The 22,173-nt window shown below is 37.9% G+C and overlaps 1 protein-coding gene across 4 annotated transcripts in view; it reads left to right on the top strand.

Annotated features, from left to right (window-relative positions):
• PHF14 (PHD finger protein 14) overlaps nt 1-22,173 on the top strand; it is a 604,994-nt gene that overhangs the window by 208,625 nt on the left and 374,196 nt on the right. For 2 of the 4 annotated variants that reach the window (XM_081283668.1, XM_081283665.1), the window contains one exon: nt 846-949. The exons of the other annotated variants lie outside the window; for them this stretch is intronic. In XM_081283668.1, the coding sequence (XP_081139794.1) occupies nt 846-917 (72 nt within the window). In that variant the 3' untranslated portion in view covers nt 918-949. Of the gene's footprint in view, nt 1-845; nt 950-22,173 lie in introns of those variants that run through there. 4 annotated transcript variants of the gene reach the window in all.

Genomic DNA, 22,173 nt, shown 5'->3' with positions numbered 1-22,173 from the left:
AGTGGAATCCAAAGAACATTTATAGATGAACAATATTGAACTGAATTTTCAAATGGACTTATACGGGGCTTTTCCACAGAAGGGGAGGGCTATCTGTCTTTCCACCAGACAATTCACTTAGACCTTAGACATGACCTGCTTTGCCTTTGACTATAAAATAAGTCAAAGGTAATGATGACCTTGGAAAGGTGTCTAAACAATTCAGTTTTGCATTGGAAATACACATTAATCTCATTTGGTCCTCTGAATTTCCTTACTCTGGTAAGTAAATATGTCTAACACCCTGGACACTTCTTTGGATTAGCAATGCCCAACTTTGAGGTATGCTGAAGCAAATGATGTTCTTTCTCATACTCCCTAGGTTCATAAATGGAATAGTGGCATTCAATATTGAGCTAAAAAAAATAGAATCTTAAGTTTGTGGAACCTTAAGATTTGCCCCTTGTAGAAGATCCTTTGATCTGGCTTTAACTCAAGACAAAGCCATTGGGAGAAGGGATGAGATCAGTGAGTGTGCAGATTCCACAAGCATCTGTGGGTCTGTCTCCTTTGAAGCCCTGTCATATAAGCGCCAGTTTGCATGACAAGAACTTACTTAGCGCCATAACTTCTAAACATAGCTCTAGCAATAATTCAATTTTAAGTACTCAGTAAATAAATTCATTAGAAGTCTTCTTTGGCTAGATCTTTCCACTGGTGTCAGAGTTAGCCTAACTATTCACCAAATGTATTTCCAGCTTCCTTTGCAGTCAGATGTGGCCTGTAGCTGAATTCTGGCCAAACCCATGTGGTGGGTAGTGATTGCAGCACTTACACACCCATATCTTCTTCTCCCTTTCTTCCAGGTGGGTGCAGAGGACTCCAAAATACATAGGAGGTGGAGACCTACTTTGAAAAGAGACTGGATTCCTGAATGACTGTGGGATTTTGGCCTGAGTGAGAGATAAACATGTATCATTTTAAGTCTGAGTTTGGTGATTTATTTCCAATAGCAATAGCATTATCTTTTGCAAATTGTTACTGTATTTTATCTGTGTTAATAAAGCATTAAAACTTATTTGGACTCCAACAGAATACTTCTCCTATCCCTAGTGAAACATCATATTTGATAACATCACTAATTTATATATCAAACAATTTTTACCTCTATCCCTCACTGTAGAAAGAACAAATATACATGACAAATTTCTATGGAACTTAATTTTTTAAAAAATAGGTAATATATTCACATTATTAAAAAATAAGAAAGAGTGCACATTAATATTTTTCAGTCTCACTGCATTTCTGTCTACCCTGCTCTGAGTTCCCCTATCCTCAGCCCTATAGTAAACTATGTTAGTAGTTTCTTGGATATCTTCCAATGTTACTTTATACAGATAATTCAAAAAGTACATACAAAATTATGTGTGAATATATTCTCTCCCTCTCTTCCTAGAAAAGAGGTAGTATACTATTTAAAATATTCTTTTTTTGCTTCTTTCACAAAACAAAATATGCTGATGACCTTTCTACAGTGATATGTAAGACCATCCTCTCTCTCTTTCATTGTTGCCTGGTATTACATTGGTGACTACTATAGATTACATAACTAGACATTTATTGTTGGACATTGTCGATACATCTTCTTGGAGGTAGATGATTAAACTGGAATATACCAACATGAGTTTAGGATTTAAACCCAGTCTTAGTTGACTGCAGACTAAAGGCACCAACCCACCTTCAGGAAGAGACAGCTACCTGTAAGAGCCTTTCATTTAATTTACCAAAGAAAACAATATAACATATGTATGGCATATTAATTAGGTTTTCATGACTGTGACCAAAATACCCAACATGAACAACTTAGAGGACAAAAAGTTCGTTTTGACTCATGATTTCAAAGGTTCAGTCTGTGCTTAACAGTTTTGATTGCTTTACACCCAGGTAAAACAGAGCATCATGGCTAAAGGGTGGGCAGAGGATAGCTGCTCATCTCATGGTAGGGTCAGGAAACAGAGAGCAAGGAAAAGGGGCTGCAGGTTGGATGGATTCTCCTAGGGCAGACTCACAGTGACCCACCTCCTCCAGCCATGCCCCACCTGCCTATGGTGACCACCTAATCTGTCCATTCATACTAGGATGGACCCATTAGATGGCTCTCTCAATCTTAATCATTTCACCTGATAACATTTATGCATTGACACAGGAGCTTTGGGGATCATCTCACATCCAAACCTTAACATAGGAAGAGTCAGCTAACCAAAATAAAATGAGGATGAGATTGAGTGGAATTGCCCTCAGCACAGCAGGCAGCAGAAGAAAGGCATGGCCACCTCACTTATCTGTCCCCATATCTTATCTGTGCCAATAAAGTATTAGAACTGTATTCGAACTTCAACAGAAGACCTCTCCCATCTCTTGTGAAACTTCATTTTGAGACCATGATTAATTTATATGTCCAAAACTCTTTAGCTTCTAGTCTTCATTATAGAAAGAACAAAAAGATATGAATTTTATTTTCAATTTAATAATCCATAGCTCTGGTCCTCCATTCTCACTTCTCCCTCTGTCTTCTGCACATTTTCTATTGGGTTTCTGGATTCTGCATCCTCACTTCCTATTTCTCCCAGATTCATAGTCAAGGAAAAGGGGCCATTGTTGAGTGTCCTTTACCCTAAAGGTAGGAACCAAGTCTTACTGATCCTTTGTTCACAATGTTCCTGCCACTGGGCAATATGGAGGAGGCATGATTTGCACTCAGATGTATGTGATTCTGAATGTGAAGCTCTAATGCACTTCTATATAAATTAGTTATTGAGGATGGTTTAGTTCGCAGACACTGTTTCTGCCACAGTTTCCACCATCCTCCTTAATTGCAAAGCACATGGAGAACACATTAAGGTATCAATCCTGGAAAAGGTTGAGAACTGGGCACTGTTGTGGACCTACAATAATAGAGATTCCTAGAGATGAACTTGTCCTTGAGGCTTTTTTCATCAACGAAGACAGTGTCAAATAGACCCTGTCTTGCTCCAGGGCACACACAGAAAGAACCTGAGATATTTAGTCTTCTGATGTCTGCTGCCTTTTTCATTACATTTTATGCCTCACTTTCAGACTTTTCATTATTAGCGAGGCTTTTAACTAGTCTTAATTTAGCAAGTATATTAATGGGCTGTGTTTGACTGGCATAAGTAGTCCTTGGTTTAACTGACACTGAAGACAACCATTCATCATTGAAACACTGTTGACCTATGAGCAGTACTACAGGTTCTGGTGTTGTTTTGAAGGTGATACTGAGCTTCTCGACTACAGGTAAGGAAGACCAGTTGCCTGGGCTGAGATCTGGAGAATTGCTGAATATGCTCTGAGGATGCCATTGCTTTCTGCCAGTTTCCCCAGCAGCTGGAACACTGCAAATTCTAAATTCTGGATCATTTTTTTCAGGACACACAAGTGTTTCCCCAAGGGAACAATGGAAATAAAGACACCCACATTTTTGTTTTTATTTAGTGCTCAGTCATATTTTTTTCATTTATACATTTAATATACTACCCACAGAGTTGACATATCCAGACTATATCATCTATGGCCACAAACTTGTTCAATTTGCAACAATGCAAATCTTTTTAACAAAAATGGGTATAAGTTGTTGGATTGCTCTATGCTCGAAAGAGGTATGAATGTGAAGGCAGGTTTCTGTCTAGTCTTCCAAATTGTGGGCTTAGACTCAAATTTATCTACTATCCTTGGAACCACTGGGCATTAAACATAATTGGTTCATGATAAACAAAGGTAGTGACTGTGATTTTGTCTGTCAAAGAAACACCGTTCCCCCACCCCTCAAAGTTTGAAACAAGATTATCAACCATGTCTAACCACAAGCTCCCACACTGGACCAATCACTCTCATTTCACCCTTCTGGTTTCCCTCACAAATGAACACACCATGCAAATCTGAACAATGGGAGGTATCCTTTAAGATTTTTTCAGCTGAAACTAGCAAAGTAATTTCTTCCTTCTTGAATGAGAACTGTAAAGTTTGACCTCAGACTATAAGCATCTTTGCACCTGTACAAAAAGTCCTAAAATGATGGAAAAAGAACATGGAGTCACCTTCCATATCCTGAAGACCCCCATGTAGCCCTGGTGCTTCACATTTCTTCTTTGTAAGTCAAACTGATTATTTTCCAGGGAGTCCCTTCTGTTTAGTCTGTGTTGGACTCATGTAAAATAAAGAGCCCTGATTACACTAGACCCCTAAGAGTTGGTTTAATAACTGGGTTGTCAATTTTTTAATTATTGCAAAGAAATAACTACCAAGTAGATAGGGCTCTTCCTGTAGCCTGGTTAATTCATTCTCTTCCCTAGAGGACATCCTACATGGGAAACCAAATTATGACGAAAAGGTTGCTTCACAAGTGCAGCGTCAGGATAAAAGGAGTAGAACAATCTTGAGGCACACTTTCAACACTCCATGGCACTTTGGGGGCATAATGCCTGCTAAGTAGGACAGAACAATTCTGCCAGCTAAACAAGGCCCAACTCCCTTTCAAAATTCTTCAAGCCACATTGACAAATTCTTCTTTCCCAACTTTTGAAAAATTTTTTATTAATTTATTTTATTTATATATGATAGCAGAATGTTTTACAATTCTTATTACACATATAGAGCACAATTTTTAATATCTCTGGTTGTATACAAAGTATACTCACACCAATTCATGTATTTATACATGTACTTTGGATAATAATGTCCATCACATTCCACCATCATTTCTAACCCCATACTCCCCTCCCTTCCCCTCCCACCCCTCTGCCCTATCTAGAATTTGTCTATTCCTCCCAGATTCCCCCTCCCTACCCCACAATGAATGAACCTCCTTATGTCAAAGAAAACATTTGGTATTATATGTCAAGATCATTGTATTGTCATGTGTAACTAATTAAAACAAACAAACAAATTAATTAATTAATAAATATTCTCTATTTACATAAAAAAAAATTTGGCATTTGTTTTGGGATTGACTAACTTCACTTAGCAATACCTTCTCTAACTCATCCATTTACCTACAAATGCCATGATTTTATTCTCTTTTATTGCTGAGTACTATTCCATTGTGTATATATAGCACATTTTTAATCCATTCATCTATTGAACGGCATCTAGGTTGGTTCCACAGTTTAGCTATTGTGAATTGTGCTGCTATAAACATTGATGTGGCTGTGTCCCTGTAGTATGCTGTTTTTAAGTCCTTTGGGTGTAGACCGAGGAGAGGCATAGCTGGGTCAAATGGTGGTTCCCAGCCCAATTTTCCAAGAAATCTCCATACTGCTTTCCATATTGGCTGCACCAATTTGCAGTCCCACCATCAGTGTATGAGTGTACCTTTTCCCCCACATCCTCGCCAACACTTATTGTTGTTTGTCTTCATAATATCTGCCATTCTGACTGGAGTGAGATGACATCTTAGAGTGGTTTTGATTTGCAGTTCTCTAATTGGTAGTGATGATGAACATTTTTTCATATATTTGTTGACTGATTGTATATCATCTTCTGAGAAGTGTCTGTTCAGGTCCTTGGCCCACTTATTGATTGGGTTATTTATTTATTTATTTTTTGGTGCTTAGCTTTTTGAGTTCTTTATATACCCTAGAGATTAGTGCTCTATCTGATGTGTGAGGGGTAAAGATTTGCTCCCAAGATGTAGGCTCTCTATTCACCTCACAGGTTGTTTCTTTCCATCCCATTTATTCAGTCTGGATTTTAATATTCTTGATTTTAGTATTAAATATTTTTTTAGTTGTTGATGGACCTTTATTTTATTTATTCATATGTGATGCTAAGAAACGAACCTATGCTAGGGAAGTGCTCCACCACTGAGTTACAACCAGAGCCCTCAACTTTTCACTTGAATATTTATCAGTCTCCCAATGACACTATGCCTTCATTAGGTATCATGATGTTTTATGCCTCTATAATGTTTTCTACTGCCATAGCCACCCTTCTTTCTGCCCCAAGCCCTTCACTGCCTCCCATCTGTTTTTCCCTTTCTGATTGAGAAATCCCCTGCATCTTCTAGCACTTGACAGAACACACCAACTCCTCTGTGAAACATTTTTATTTCTTCCCAAATTAGAGTTTTATACCTGCCTTCTCCATGATCCACGTTAGCAAATCACAGTCCCTTTGTAGTGGCAGGAGCCTCATGTATATTTTGTCTCCTAGATTATGAGTTCTTGAAGGACAGGTGTTCAATCTGATCCATTCTTTTTGATCTTCAGTTTCTAACATAATCCACTGCAAATAGTAGATGCATCCAATATGTGTCAAATGTTGCAGGTGTTAGCATGAATTGCTGCAGTTAATTGCTGCAGGTGTTGTGTTGGGCAGAAATTTTGGGGTAACATTTGAAATAAAATTAAGATAACTTAAAAAGTTTGGGGTGATCTCAGAAGCAGGCTTGAACAACCAAATAACAGGAACCCAGCAGAGGGTTGAGGACAGCTGGTTGAGGGGTCATGGGTATCCCTAAAACTTCTCTCCATTTTTTGGCTTCTGAATCCTTTCTATATACCACTATAAAACTGTTTCTTCTTCACACCAGAGAAGGTGGATCCTGGGGAGCTTATAACTTCATTCCTAACAATGTCAGCTACCAACAACTTGATATGAAAGATTCCTGAAGAATTATGTAGGATATGCGTAGATGGTGGGGTTGGCCCCAGTTCTTCACTTCTCCCTGAGTCTTTATTCTTTGATTTTTACTGTGAAGTTCTCCTTACAAAAGACAGACTGCATTTTCTGCCTCATCCTTTCATGCTTGAACGAAGTGGAAACAACAGTGTGCTGGTCCCAAGCCCAGTCTCAGGAGGACTCTACTGTTTCTAGCTGTGCTCTTGCTCTTTCGCTCTTCCATGAAAAAGTCATGCCCAGGCCAGCCCTCAGGTCCCAGGAGGGGATAAGAGACATGCAGAGTAGAGCTGTCTACCCAAGTCCTGTCTGCATCTGCTGACCCCTGTGACTCAGTTGCATGAGTGAGCTCAGCCAAGACCATCAGAACCACACAGCTAAGCCCAGCTGCCATCCATCCATCTGATCCCCAGCTCAGGGAGAATAAGTGATTGCTGTTTTAAGCCATGAGTGGTTAACTCAGAAATTTTCTAGCAATAGCTAATGGATATAAACCAAATCTCAAGTCCTAGCTACATGATCTGGGCAACATTCTAACCCATCTGTATTTCACTTTCCACCTCTATAAAACGCAGATATTAACAGCACTTATACCAGAGAATTGTAAAAATGAGAGGTGTTAAAATGTAAACTACCTGATATGTATGTATGTATGTATGTATGTATACACATATACATATTTAAATTATACTTTAAAATAAATTTTAGAACTTAAAATGTATCTAAATTATCATTGTTGTTATTGCTTCTTTTTTACATGCTCACCCAAACAAGTATACAGGCAGATGGAAAGGGTCCTAAGGACTGGTGTTGATTAGCAGGTGACCATCCTTGAGCCCAAGCTTGGAAAGAGAAGGTGTGTAAGAAGATAACAGCTGCTACTTAACCCAATGATTGGGTTTGGTGGAAGAAGCATACCCCAGGAGACAGGGATGCTGATTCTACATTAAGTTGGAAGAAGCATTAAGAAGACAAAAAATAAAAATGTACTCTGTACATTTCAGTTATTTCTCAAACCATAGTTTTATTGGCAAACTCTGAATCATAACAAGTAATTTCAGACACCCCGTATAGAAAAAAAAAAACATAAGTACATCCTGTCTCGTCTATTTTCTAGGCATTTAATCTTAGAAAGGCTTTACTTAAATTCCTTGACTACTGAAGAATGAAAACAACAATATTCTTAATGTATGTAAACAAGTGGGATAGTACATGACATATAGAAGGTACTGAGTGGGTGGTAGTGCAGGTGGCTGTGCTGTTACTCTTGGCTTCTTCCATGATGGGCTGTTTTTCATTAGCTTTATTTGCAGGAGGGGAGTCTTCCTGACCTTGCCATTTTGCATTTCTGGGGTTCTCTCCACTAACTACAGCCAGCACATCCTGATAAAAACTGTCTGATCATGAGCAAGGTGCATCAATGCTAGTGCAGTTCATGTTCACCATGTCCATTTCCCTAGTTTGTCAAAGGGATCAGGCTCAGAAGAAACCCTGTGATATCTGATTGGGAACTCTTTTTTTAGTGCAGATTCTGAATTGCAATTGCTGTTATTAAAATCTGTAAATGATGAGCAATGGTAAATTGGAAACATTAACTGCCTCTAACCCTCTTTGACTGTCCTTGTCTGACACTCCTAACTGATACTGGGAAATGGTGAGCAGCTCGTTGCACTGGGCTGTCATTAGTGTGTACCTGGGAAGGCAGGTTTTCAGATAGACCTTTGCAGGGAATTGCTCATTATTCCCATGACATTAGGAGAGAAAGAAAGATCCCAATTAGTTTTCAACCCCAAGAAAGAAAGAAGAGCAGCAAGCAGTTTTCCTCAGGCAATAAGTAGAGGGGGTAAACCTGATCATACCAGCTTTAAGTCTATAAAGATTACAATCTGATGGAGTGTATTTTCCCATTCTCATCCCGGGTCTGGCAGCAAATAGACACAACATCTATCTTGCCCAGAGGAAGATGAAGATGTGCCTTAATGGGCTGCCATTTCTAAGCACTAAAAGCAATTGCCCTTTGTCACACCACATGCTGGTGTCAGGAAACTGAGCAGGAGAAAGGGAGTTCCTATTGCTTGAATGGAAAAATTTACCCAGGGGAGGAGATGAACAAAGAAAATGGATCATGTTGCTCTGTGGAGTTAAATAAACTGCCAGTCATAATTGTAGATACATTCTCTGGGTAAAGACTTTCCATCCTGGTGTTTACATGTTTGAAAGAGTGGTGTGTTGGAGTGGGGACAGAGGGATAGGGAGGTTTTAAATGGAGTGCAGCGGGCTAGAGTCTTCTATTATGTTGCTGAATATCAGGAAAATGGAATTGTTTGCAGGATGGGTTTTTCTGGTACTCAGCAGTTAGTTCATCAGAGGTGATGGGAAGACATTGGCAGCTCAAACATCTTAGCATGTCCATAGAAATACCACTGCACTTACAGTCCTTAGGAATAATTGGTTAATTCTTAACCTGGAAAGGGGCTGCAAAGAACCATGGGCATGCTGTGAACGGACAGCCCCAGTGGTCCTGGCACACAGAAGTGTGTTCTGGCAGCTTCTCAGGGAAGACATGATCAATGGCTGTTTTTGAAAGATCTTGATTTTAGGTAAATTTACTTTCTCATCATGACTGCCATGCTATCAGGAAAGATAAATTAATTTAACATGAGTGACTTACTCGTCCCTTATGAATTACTTTCCAATTGTTTTTAATAGCATCTCTTTATCTCTTGCACAAGAAAACACAGTTGACCTTTAACAGCCTCTTTTATAAATGAACCCAATCACAGTTCGGCTTTTCCACTCTCAGATCTTTATCTCCTGGCACCTTGAATCCAAACTCATTTGGATGCGGGTCCAGCTGTCTCTCTATCCATTAATTAAACACTCTGTGCTAAACAGCTTGCACACCAGCAGCTGTAAAGGATGAGAAGGCAGTTCTCCTTTAATCTACAAATATTTATTATCTTTTGTGGGGGATTGGTTGGAAAAAGATGAAGTGTATAGGAGGATAACCAGCTTATGGAGAATATGTGTGTTATGGTGGAAGTTTCCTGCCGAGTCACCTCAGGTGCAGTTAGTAAGCAGGAAGGCTGGCTCCTAATCCCTGCAATCATAAATTATGAAATGCTGGTTAAAACCAGTATCTTCCTCCATCTGGGCTAAGGAATGTGTCTTTGTTCTCTGAGTATTTTAATGAATGCATGTGAATGAGTTTACAGGGAAGGGTGAGTATAACTCAAATAGAATCAGACTCTGATATTTATGGGATCCTGTCTACACAGGAGCCAGGTCATGACTTGTGCATTCTTATCCTGCCACAATGCATTATGGGGCTTTCCTTAGTCCATTTATAATTTTCCTGGTTTCTCAGACTCATTTATCACTGGACTGTATAAAAAGTGTGTCTTGGAATAGAAAATAATAGGTTGAAAGTCGAACATAGTGTTAGCTTTTTAAAAAATACATTTTAATTACAGAAACAGTATGTGTGGTAGAGATGAGACAATACAGACAAGTAAGAGAATAAAAAGATTATATTGCAAATACCTAGAGACTGAACAGTTGATGCTTTAGTATACATTGTTTCAGATCATTTTTATGTCTTTAGGATATACAATATATATATATATATATATATATAGATATATATATATATATATATATATATTGTAATTTGCTTCTTTAGTTAACAATGAACATCTTTTATTCTAGTATATTTTCATTTCATCAAACATCAGATCACATTCATATTTTTATAATTGTTTCAAAAAATGTCCCTATTTCATACAATTGTTATATCTCTTATATTTCTTTCAACCTGGCTTGGTAGATTTTTTTCATGCACTGATGTGTTGGAAAGAGTAAATCAGTTAGTTATCCAGGACAAGTTCCATGACTTAGTTCGCCAGGACCTCTGAGAAGCATCCAGAATGCCCTGGATTGTCCATCTGAGTGGAGTCTGAAAGCATTAATTCCCCTCTGCTTCGAGCTGCACTATGCAGGCCAAAGCTGATACAGGATCAGTAAAAGGTGTTAGGCAAGAATGCAGGAGGACTCACTTAGCATCTCTCCACTCCACCTGCAGTCAGACGTGGGCCATGGGGATTTGAAAGGGGACACTAAGGAGCTATAACCCATGTTATGGATTTGTCTGCATTCTCTTCCCCTGCCTGTTTAAAAGTTATAGAAGGCCAATAAAGTTAAATTAAGCATTTTTGGAAAAAAATAGTTTTGTTACCATTATTTACATATACCTGTAAAAATTGTTAACAGCTTTTATTTTGTTTTCAAGAGATTAATTCATCAAATAAACTTTTACTAAGTACCAGATACAGAAATAGGTAGAAGAAATAATCAAACTCTTCACATTAGCATGTTTTATAAAATAAAATGTTATGTTACTGTGGAAGGAGTATTTATGGAGTGTAGTGTTGAGTCAGGGAGGACATGATCAACTCTCAAGGTAGTGAGGGAAGAGATGGAGTGAGAGTGGAAATCTTCATTAATGGAGTAGTACTTGATCTGGTATTCTGAAAGTGCATGGGGAGGAATGCATTTTACACTTAGTGATATTGGGAGCAGGAATTATAAGCGTGGGAAAAAATATTTTTGGTGAACTGAAACTCATTCAGTATGACTGGAGAGTGGGTATGAAGGGGTGAAGCCAGAGTTGGAAAAAGAGGAGAGCACGAATCATGGAGATCCTGTATTTCAGACTAGGTACTGTCTTTATAATTGACTTTACATGTAATATTTCTACTAGGAACACAGCATGCTTGATTGTGTTCACATTGTGAATTTCTGGAATACAGAAAACTATGATTAAAAACAATTCTATTTTGTCTAGGAGGCAACTCCAGAGGGTGGTTGCCATTTAGTTATTGAAGGCTCTGATTGTATAAACCTACTTTTCACATAACTTACAAAATGCTGCTATTTGAGCATGCATTTGGGTCATGAAATTGCAGTGGATGTTAAATGTGTGAAACAGAAGCAACATAGAAGAAGGATGTTGAGCTAGTATGGTTAGGGCCTCATAAGCTTCTGTTTTCAAGAGCTGACAGGCATGAGTGGAAATGGAATACCAGAAAGCAGGCAACAGAAGTGGAGAGGTTCAAACAAAGCTTGTAGCTTATGGTGTCTCAGTCCTGGAGACTTATGTCAAGTTCTTTGAAGAAGAACTAGAGGCTGAGGCTGATGGAGCCAGTTCCTTGAGAGAATGAGAGGCAAAGGGCATGAACAAACTTATCTTTGTACCCAGGTGCCGATGAGCAGCACAGTTTGGGGAGGAGAATATTCTTCCGCTTTTTCAAGAGGTGGAGGAACATTCTAATTCCCTGAAGGTTGGGAAGTTAAAGAAACTTCCCCTTGACCATGACATTCATAACACAATTAGTACAGCAGCATCTTGAAGTGTGTTTGCAGCTAACAGTTGTAAAGGAAGGAGGTAGAACAGACCTGAGGGAAATGCAAGGTACTACAACCTAACTCTGGAAGGAATGGAAAACCTGGAATGTAAGCATGGTGCGGGGGTGGGGGGGACACTTTGATGATCCACTGGAGACTCCCCCAAATGATTGGGTCATATTTTACAGAGAACTGCATAAGTAGATGAAATCAGTGTCATTAAAATTAGTGTTAACAGAGATATTGTGAATCTCATTTGTTTTTACATAAGGATAAGGCCTGGAATATTTGGGTCATCAATAAATAATGATGGAACCAGGAATATTGAACCTTTGGTTTAGGACCCTTAGCCCCTACTTGAAAACATCTTCTGCATTTGTTTATGACACCATAATGGTGGTGCCCAACTTCAGGTCATGCCTTTCTAAAGTGTGAATATTATCACGTATTACATCTTGGAGCACAGAAACCCCTTAAACATGACAAGTTATCACCGAAAGAGCTAGTTCTATCACTCCTATCCCCCTTTGTGGGCTAGGTTTTCTTGGTGCAGATATTGATCAGTGCTTTGGGAAGAGGCTATATATTCAACCCTTCTGCCAAAGGGAAGAGATTTATCTGAGTACGAGTAATGGAAGGTGGCAGGAGGAGGGGAAATATGGCCACGAATCAGCTACATTCAATGAGACAGTGATGTCTGGAGGAGTCTATGACAAAAAAAGAGAAACTTCAGAGCATTACTACTCTCCAGAGCATGGCCAGTGCACCTCTGGGTGATGTATGATGATACAGGCTGCCCAGTTCTCCCTGCCTAGCCTGGGCTATGTCAGTCTCCTGTGAACAAGCAGATTCATTGACTATCATTGGAGCCTCGCTCCAGTAAGGTGTGAGGAATGATGGGTAATGGTTTTCTCCTTACCAGTGACCCACTGCCATACCTCAGCAAGCAGAGGACTCACAGAAAGCAAATTGGAACTTATACATCCATTGATTATGTTCTTTTGCTCCCATGCTTTGTTATAATATGTATATGACCATTGTTAGAAACAGAATAAAAATAACACAAATTACACCAATGTATAATATGTAAAGAATAATATCTTTATCGTCTGTCTTTACTAATGTTGCTAAGTTTCTACAAACTTCCCATCAACATTTTAAGGTTTCTAGTAATTGTAAGATAATAATAAAATACACTTGGAGTTTCTTTTTCTTAATAATAAAATGTACCTGAAGAGGGAGCTTGTCAAAGTGGAAGAGGAGAGTGCTCACATGTACCTTGTTGGTGGCAAAGGCATTTGCTACGATTTTGGGGGAGGCAGTTTGGAAATGTGTAGTAGAGTTATCAATACAAAAATTCCCTTTGGTCATGCAATTTTACTACTAGGAAATTTTCCCTGCCAATATGCTATATAAATATGCAAAGATAGATGGAAAGATGATCACAGAAGTGAACTTTAGAAGTGAAAATTTTGAAATAGCCTAAATGTTGGTCAATAAAAGATTTGATTACATAAATCGTAGTGTGACCTCATGAGGAAATATTGCTCAGCACTAAAATAAATAGTATGCACTGAAAAAAGCAAGCTGGAGAATAGGTTGTGGCATATGACTCCATTTTGAAAATGCATACATGTATGTGTGGATGTGTAAATGTTTGTATGTACCCAAAACACTTCTGGAAGGGAGTAAAAATTTAGAACAATCATTCTGAAAAAAAGCAACTGAGGGCTGGTTTTAGTAGTGAAGTTATATACTATTATATAAGAAGAAAAATATTATTACCAGCAACTTTTACTAATGTAAATTTTAAACATGTTCAAAAGCAAAAAGCAAAAGGGAATATAATTAACTTTTAGGATTTTGTTGAACATGACCTGCTTCAAGATAAATGGGTTGAAAAGGAAACTATATAGGTGGGTGGCTCAAATGACTAATTGAGCTATGTCCCTGTCATATACTCTTGTCACTCTTTTATGTTCAATATAAATTTTAGCAACTGCACAATATATCAAAGAATGGGGGAAAATAAGTAATAGTGATTGTGTGGAATGGAAAAACACCAGAAATTGCAAGAAATAATCCATGTTGAGAGCCATCAACCAAGAGGACCTTGCTCTACTTGCCATGGCTCTTTCTAACTGACTGTTTCTGTATAAGGCCACCAATGGTGCCATTTTGAATGACTTCATGGTGATTTCAACCACATTCAATTCTCAAAAAGTAGGAGTTGAAGTCTTTCTTGCTTTTCCTTCTGGTGTAATTTGTTGGCCATGGTCTTGCAGGGGAGGGGACATCAGATCATTTTGAAAGAAGGGCATCTCTAGTTCTTAGAAGGAATTTGAGCTAAAAGACCACCATATCTTAGGATATTACTTGTAATAAAAATTCCGTTGATAAAACCTATACATAACTTGTTACACTGAACTTTTTGGATTCAATGGCCACTTTGTTTAATTGATCACATTTCCATTTTACTGGCATTTTGAAGCATTTCCTCTGTATTGGTTCCTGTAGATTCTGGCATATAAAGAAGAAAGTGCATATTTTCATGGAGTTTATAATCTAGCTGGAGAAGTAAATATGTGACCCACAAATTACTATATAGAATATTAACTGCAATGAAGTGAATAAGTACAAGACATAGTCAGCAGGAAGCACATACACTGATATTTATAACTAGAAAACTCATACTTGTTCTAGCCTATTAATTAAGCTGAAGAAATCTACCACATACATATCATCCTAAGCATTTCCCAGGATAATCTATAATAGTGTTGAGAATTAAGCATCTAATGGGATGGACATTGTTCTTAGAGGCAAATAAAACACTGAAAAATTTTGTGCCTGTCCATGTAGGAAATGCATCCTGTTTTCATTCTGGAGAGGTCTCCTGCTTCTCCAGTTAACATTACCATAAAAAAATTTTAAAAATAATAAAAATAAATCAGTGTTATGTTTCCAAGTTATCTGATGAAGACAAAAAAAAAACCTGCCTTCTGAATATTGTATCAGAAACAATAGATTTGGATCATTTAGAGAAACTTCCCAGGAAATGTTAAGGCCAAAGGTAGCAGCTACCAGTGAATAAATGAGAGAGCTTCTGACATTGCTGAAGACAACTAGATCCTTTCTGCCCATATGAAAGTCTTCCACATTTGTCAGTTCCATTTACTTTAAATTATACCACCATGAATAAATCACATGGAAACACAATAGACCTGTGCATGTTAATTACATACTGAAAGCAGATTACACTGAACTGAATAGAGCAAATTACATCGAATAGAATAAATACGTGGTGTGTGTTCTTCAGTTGTTTTAGTTTGGTGGTCTGTTTTACTATCCAGATTTACCTTAGCAGTATAGAAGAAGAACAAAAGGGGTTAAGTGATTCTAGAGCTATGTTCAGCTACAAAAATGCAATTAAAAATAAAGAATGAAAATTCTATGCTTCACTTTTGTTTGATTTCTGGGAACCTCAGGAATGTGAATTCTGGAGTCAGTCTTGTGCCACCTGCTGTATGGTATTAGGACTTGCATGTGCCCCTGAATGAAGTTAGAAGATGTGCAAATTTATGGAATATCTGTTTTGCCACTGGCCATGGTAGAATACCCTTTTCCCCAGCCTGTAGCATTTTCCTGTGAAGGAGCTTTATCTTTTTTTTTTTTTTTTTTTTTTTTTTTTTAAAGAGAGAGTGAGAGAGAGAGAGAGAGAGAATTTTTAATATTTATTTTTTACTTCTCGGCAGACACAACATCCTTGTTGGTATGTGGTGCTGAGGATCGAACCCGGGTCGCACGCATGCCAGGCGAGCGCGCTACCGCTTGAGCCACATCCCCAGCCCCGGAGCTTTATCTTTCATGCATATTTACTGCCAGAAAGATAGACTAAATTAGAAAAATTCCATTTATTTTTTCAAATCTGATGTGTATAAAATATGGCCTCTGCAAACAAAGGAGATTTAGGGGATAGTGGGAGAAATAGATAGAGCAGAACTTCTGGATGGTTACATTGTAGGCAGGGGACAAAAATATAGTCAGATAAGCTGAACTACAGATGTTCTATTTTATTTTCCTTTATCAAATAAAATAAATGTATCCACATGAGATTTATTCTGATAAGTGAGCTTTATCTGAAACAAGAAAGAGAACTCTTGGTTTAAAAAAATTTACAAAACTGAACATTTAAAATGTTAAGTTTATGGGAAAGTTAACACTTGAAATTGTGGTTGATAATTTCTTTAATTTTCAAGGATAACTCAACTGATTTTTGAAATCAGAAAATTGCCTCAATACCCCATGAAATTCTGTCAGAGTGGAATGAATTTTAAAAGGGCTTCATTACTACATATAAGCGAAAGTAAACAAGCAAAACTATAGAAAAATGTCAAAAGGACATTTTATCACTGGATGAACATGTGCTGTCTTATTGGTCATGGATTAACTAGTTTATGCATTTTAGATTTTGAAACTGCTAAATCATTTGCATGACAAACAAATGTAGCCACAATTTCTTGTGTGTGTTTGCTTATTTGTTTCTCAACAGATGGAGTCTTTCTATGTTGCCTAGGCTGGCCCTAAACTCCTGAGCTCAGGTGACCCACCTGCCTAAACCTCCCAATTAGCGGGGACTATAGGAACATGCTATCAGGCCTGACTTGTAGTCACTAGTTCTATGATAAAGACTTTCCATCATTTCTTCCTTGATTCTTTTGTCATTTTGTGGGCATTGTGGATTTTGAGGTACAGTATTATCAGTATTTCTAACTACTCTTTAAGGTTGGAAACTTCCCATTTGACTAACCACTCATGGTTAACAAGTTAGGAAAATTTAGAAAAATAAATAGATTTGAGACACTGAATCCTTGTCTTACAAATCATGAGGTCTCATGAAAAAAAAAATAATAAAAATCCAGTAGCGAGCAAGCTGGCATTTTATTCTCTTATGTAAAGAATAATAGGTCAGCAGGAGTGCAGCATGGGAGAGGGTGCAAAGGTCCAGAGGCTAGGGACAGGAGAACTGACAGCTTGCTGCAGTCTTGTTATGCAAGATCAGTTGTTCAGGAAGGAGCTGTTAAATCTCACATTTACTTCTTGTCTGTCACTGAGGTTGGCCACTCTAACAGATGCAGATGACAAGAGGAAGGCAGCTGTAACAGAACAGAGTCTTGCATCTCAGGAAAACTTCTGTCATTGCCCATTTTCATTTAACCTCAGCTCTGGTCTCTTTAGAGGAGCCCTCCAAACACCTCTCTGTCTCTGAGCCACTTTGATCCAGGAAAGACAGTTTCATGTGACTTGTGGAGGAATTAAAAAATATGTTTGAATAACTATATGTGAACATTCTTGAATGAGGCCACATCTTAAAGACATTTATTATTACAAGAACCCTTAACTTATTTAGAGGAGTAATAGCATAGCAATGGATATAGGAAGTAAATTCCATCATCACTAATTGCTACCATTGGCAATTTTTTATGTAAAGTTATGGCACATTAAAGAGCTCTTCATTTGTATCAACAAACAATGGGGATAAAAGTTTGTTCCTTCCTTCACCAGATAGTATTTATGGATTCTGTATTTTCAAATGTTGAATTTTTGTGAATGTTGGGAAAACATGAATATTAATTTCAAATAAGCTTCCCAGGTGATCTCTCCATTATAATATTTGTGGACATAGTCTTAGTCTCCCAAAGTAGAAGCCAATGCATTGACAAGTGTGGTCAAGTGAGAAGCTCAGTACAGGCTCTTTTGACTTCCTTCCCATACTCCTCATTCCAGAGGTGGACTTGTAACAGCTGGTACTTGAACAGTTTGTGGACTTCTGAGGCAGAAATCAGTCAAAACAAAAGGAGGTTCTCTTCATGGGAATCATTTATGGATGTTCTATAGATTGTTTATGAAAAAGCCTAGAAGGTCAGGTCTGAAAGCAGCATTCAGTTCCTAATGGCTCCAATCCCCTCTTCCTGATTTGAACTCACGATATTATGGTCTTTTTGCCTCCTATGCTCTGCTTGGTGAAGACAGATGGGGAACCATCCCAGCACAATCAGTTCACCCAGCACAGCTTACACAGCCCTTCAATATGTTCCCTCTGGCCTACCATTCTCCTCTCACTGTATTCCAGCTGCACAGGCCTGCTAACTATCCTTGAAAGCAGGGAGCTTATATCTCTGGGGTCTTCAGATGCCTGGTGAGAGATCTCACCAGATTTAGCTCTCTGATCACATGTGACCACTTGAGATGCTTTCCCTGGATGCTCTTTCTATCACTCGCCTATTAGAGTTCCCCCCACTTTTTCTCATGGCTCCTATTGATGTTATAGTGCATGCTTAGCTTGTTAATTGTCTCCATCCCACCAACTCCCTCTCCAGAATATAAACTTTATGAGTACAGAGACTTGTTTATCTCTGTATTATCCATCTACTCTAAAAATTCTCAGCATTTGATAAGTCCTCAGTAAAATGGCAGATTGACAGAAATAATATGTGTCCATTAAGGCTTCTTTGGAAATCCCTTGGCCTATTATCATTCCCACTCTCTTAGTAAAGGGAATCTAAAGTTTGATTAAACAAATCACTTTGTTGCACTAACATATGCTCACATTTAGAACAGGTTATACTTAAAATTAATAGCAAGGTACCAACATAGAACAGAAACAGAGCAAGGCCCACCTGTGAATGCCTCCTGGGGAAACACTGATCTCATTATAGAAGGGTCTTGCAGAATGGATGGTAACCTCTATAAATTCTTTTTTGGGGGGTTGAAAGTGCTTTGAGTGATCACAGGGCGTATGAGGAAGCAGGAATAGCATGAGCAAAAAAGCAAGTTATATTTTAGGAAACTGGGGGTAACTGCAGGTGACTGGGGATAAAGGCACATGAGGGAATGGAAAGGGATGAGGTTGGAAAGATGGAGTAAAGTCTTGAATAGCTTTGCCTATTATGCAAAGCACGCTACTCTCAATTTAATTTTGAAGAAATGGGAAAATCAAAGGCTTTTAAATGGAGAAATAATATAATCAAGAAAGTACTAGCAGTGGGTGGTATATGGATTGGAACAATTATGTTAAAATTAGTGAGGAGAGTTAGGAAACATCAGGGAAATATGGAAGAGCCTGGGGGTAGAAGCGAAGAGGAAGGGGAAAGGATAAATTTTCTTGAAGTAGAGTCAGTAGGATGATTTGGAGATGATTTGGGAATAAAAAGAATGGCCAGAAGCAAGTCTTTAATAATTATTTTCTTTAGGAGCAGGATGGGTGGAGGATCTAATTGAACAAGGAAGTGCTTCAGAGTCAACAAAGACATGGAAAACCAGAGTGCCCAGTCTTGAGAAACAGCAGGAATATGGAGAAGCTGTTGCTAGTGCTTCAGATCCAAAGCCACAGAGCATAAGATTACTCAAGTACCTGGCAGGCCTCTCTGAGAGAGATCTACAATGAAATGAGTACAGGGCAGGGTTTAATGGGAGCTGTCAGAAAGTAGATAATTAGCTTGAACAAGGAGAGATGAAACAAATACCAACCCATAAGGAAAACATCCCCCAAATGCATCTCTACCAATACCACACACTTATTCCACCTTTATTAATATCAGGATTGAAAGGAATACCTCATTTGAGCAAGTCAGAATGTCTTGACGGTTTCTGCCTAACTCACTCAGATATAATAGAACAGAACACTCAATCCCAGAAACTTAAAAATATCAAAAAAGGAATAGGAGTTTATTTGGTAAGGGGCAAGGGACTAAATGGAAGTGGCAACAGCTGTTCATCCTCATTCGGTTCTCCCACTCGGTTTCCTGTGGCCATGCAGCCTCACATGAGGGGCACTTTCCACTGGAATGCAGGGGACTGGCAAGGATGCAGACCTAAAACCACCTACCTGGTGAGACCCAACAATGAAGGGCCCCTGAATTCTGTTCATGAGGCAAAAGGAAGGAGTACAGAGAATCAGTGTTTGGTTTTGTGTGGCACACCAATTGCAACAAGCTCATTCTGTGTTCTTCTAGAAAGCTCCCCTTCTTAGTTTCTGAATACCAGAGATGTGGGTTATCTGTCAGTGCCTTATTCATTCTTAAAAACTACTCAGAGAAGCAGGGAGTTAACCAATTCATCTTACTTAGAAGACATAGTTGATTAGGACTCAGATAACTTGTGCTCACCAGGAGCTAAGTAGAACTCTTCATTTTCAAAGTAAGATTCGCTGTATATTTTAAATAAAAACAAACATAATATCCAGAACAAAATATGTTGAATATAATTTTCCTGACATTTAATTTTTTTCATCCTGAGATAATTACATAAATTCTTTAGAGAATGGCTGATCCCCACTTTCCTTATCTCACCTCCTCAGTTGAGGTTGTCACAAATAAACTATTAATTGTTATATTATATAACAATTGTATAACAATAATAAATTATTAACTATTATTGTATCTGGCATCTTTGGGAGTCAGATACAACAAACAAGGTGATGAACTGGAATATTTAATTTTCACACATAAGTCTCCTCAGAAAACTTGTTTGTTCATATCACCTGATCTTCACAAAGTATGTAGTCGTCCCAACTAACTATTAGGGTCGGTGATTTTCAAGACAATCTCATTCATCTTTGGCTTCATAAAGAATATGCTCAAGATACCAGAGAACAATCAAATAAATATTCAGGATGATGTTTTTTTAGTTTACTTGATGATTTTTATAGTTAAGTTTTTGTGCTTTTCCTTCTCAGGTGACTAGATATCCTTAGCTAGCCTCAGAGACTTAAGTCTACCTAAATCCATGTGAACATATTTATATTTTGCCATTTTCATAATGATCTAGTACGTACTTTAAAGTCCCTGTGATGAGTAGTATTTCAATTATATGGACATAAATTTGGCTTCAAATCATATAGAGATGTTGTTCTGAAGGGATTGTAGATCATGAGATTGACTATAGAACCAACACTTGGACAAGTGAAGTATTAAAGTTAGGTCAATGAGATGGTGGGTATGTTTGTCTAATTGGGATCTGAGCATACTGATAAATCAGAATCATTTTTAAAATGATTCAATGGCTACAAATCTTGAGTTATGAAGAACTGAGAACTCTAAACACCATGTACAAGGGACAATGTGGGATAATGCCCATGTGCCACCTCTTGAGGCTTCCCATACAGAATGGGAGATAAGCCTATCAGACTCTACTAATGACTTAGGAATAATTATTATTATCCCTAAATGAGGGGTACATAAAGAGCCATGAACAGGTAATAATAATTCTGAGCAGACTAATTAAGAAAAGCTTTATGTTGGAGGAAGCTTTGGAACAAGGCTTATGGAAGACTGGGGACTAGAAATTAAGGCTGATGGAGCAGCACAATTGTCATATTCAGGTCAGAGATAATGAAGGGCTAAAGGAAGCCACAGAGAATTGAGAAACAATCAAAAGTGTATTTGGGGAATAGTCTATAGTTGGATAGGGAGTGTGTGATATGTATGATTAGACTTTTCATCTTATTTGAGAGGAAATCAGAAGCTACTTCTGGGTGTCAAGAATGGCAAACCCAAGATCAAAGGCATAATTTTAGGTAATTCTATTTAATTTTATATTTTATAGTCCCCTGTAAGCAATACAGGATGGTATAACAATGACATTGAGTAACTTTTCTGATCCCCAATGATTCTGTGAGAAGGTACAGTTTCAGATAATTGCACAGCATTTATTATGAACATTTATTTCCTTCAAATTTTTTAATTGTCTTATAATTGCTCTCTTTATGTTGAGGTCCTAGATATAATTACTGATGGTTGTTCTCGTTCATCTATAATGCTCACTGTGTTGCAATGAATTGTTCCATGAGTATTTTTTGAAGATCTTTATTATGTTACTGTATTGCATTGGGAAGAACACTACCAATAATAGATGTTTTATTTGAAGTGTGAACGTTAACTTTATTCTTTTGCTCAATTACTGTGACTCTTGCTTAGAAAATTCCCTATATGTTACTGTAGACTTAACCATAGACTGATAAGACATTTATAGGATCAAGACCCACAAATTTGGAGGGCTCCATGTTCTTCAAATGCACATTATAAGAATAATAGCAGGGAT

The sequence above is a fragment of the Spermophilus citellus genome, assembly GCF_964194105.1.
Source record: "Spermophilus citellus genome assembly, chromosome: 3".
Classification (NCBI taxonomy): domain Eukaryota; kingdom Metazoa; phylum Chordata; class Mammalia; order Rodentia; family Sciuridae; genus Spermophilus; species Spermophilus citellus.
Note: the sequence above shows the minus strand (reverse complement) of the source record. Positions and strands in the feature narration are given on the sequence as shown.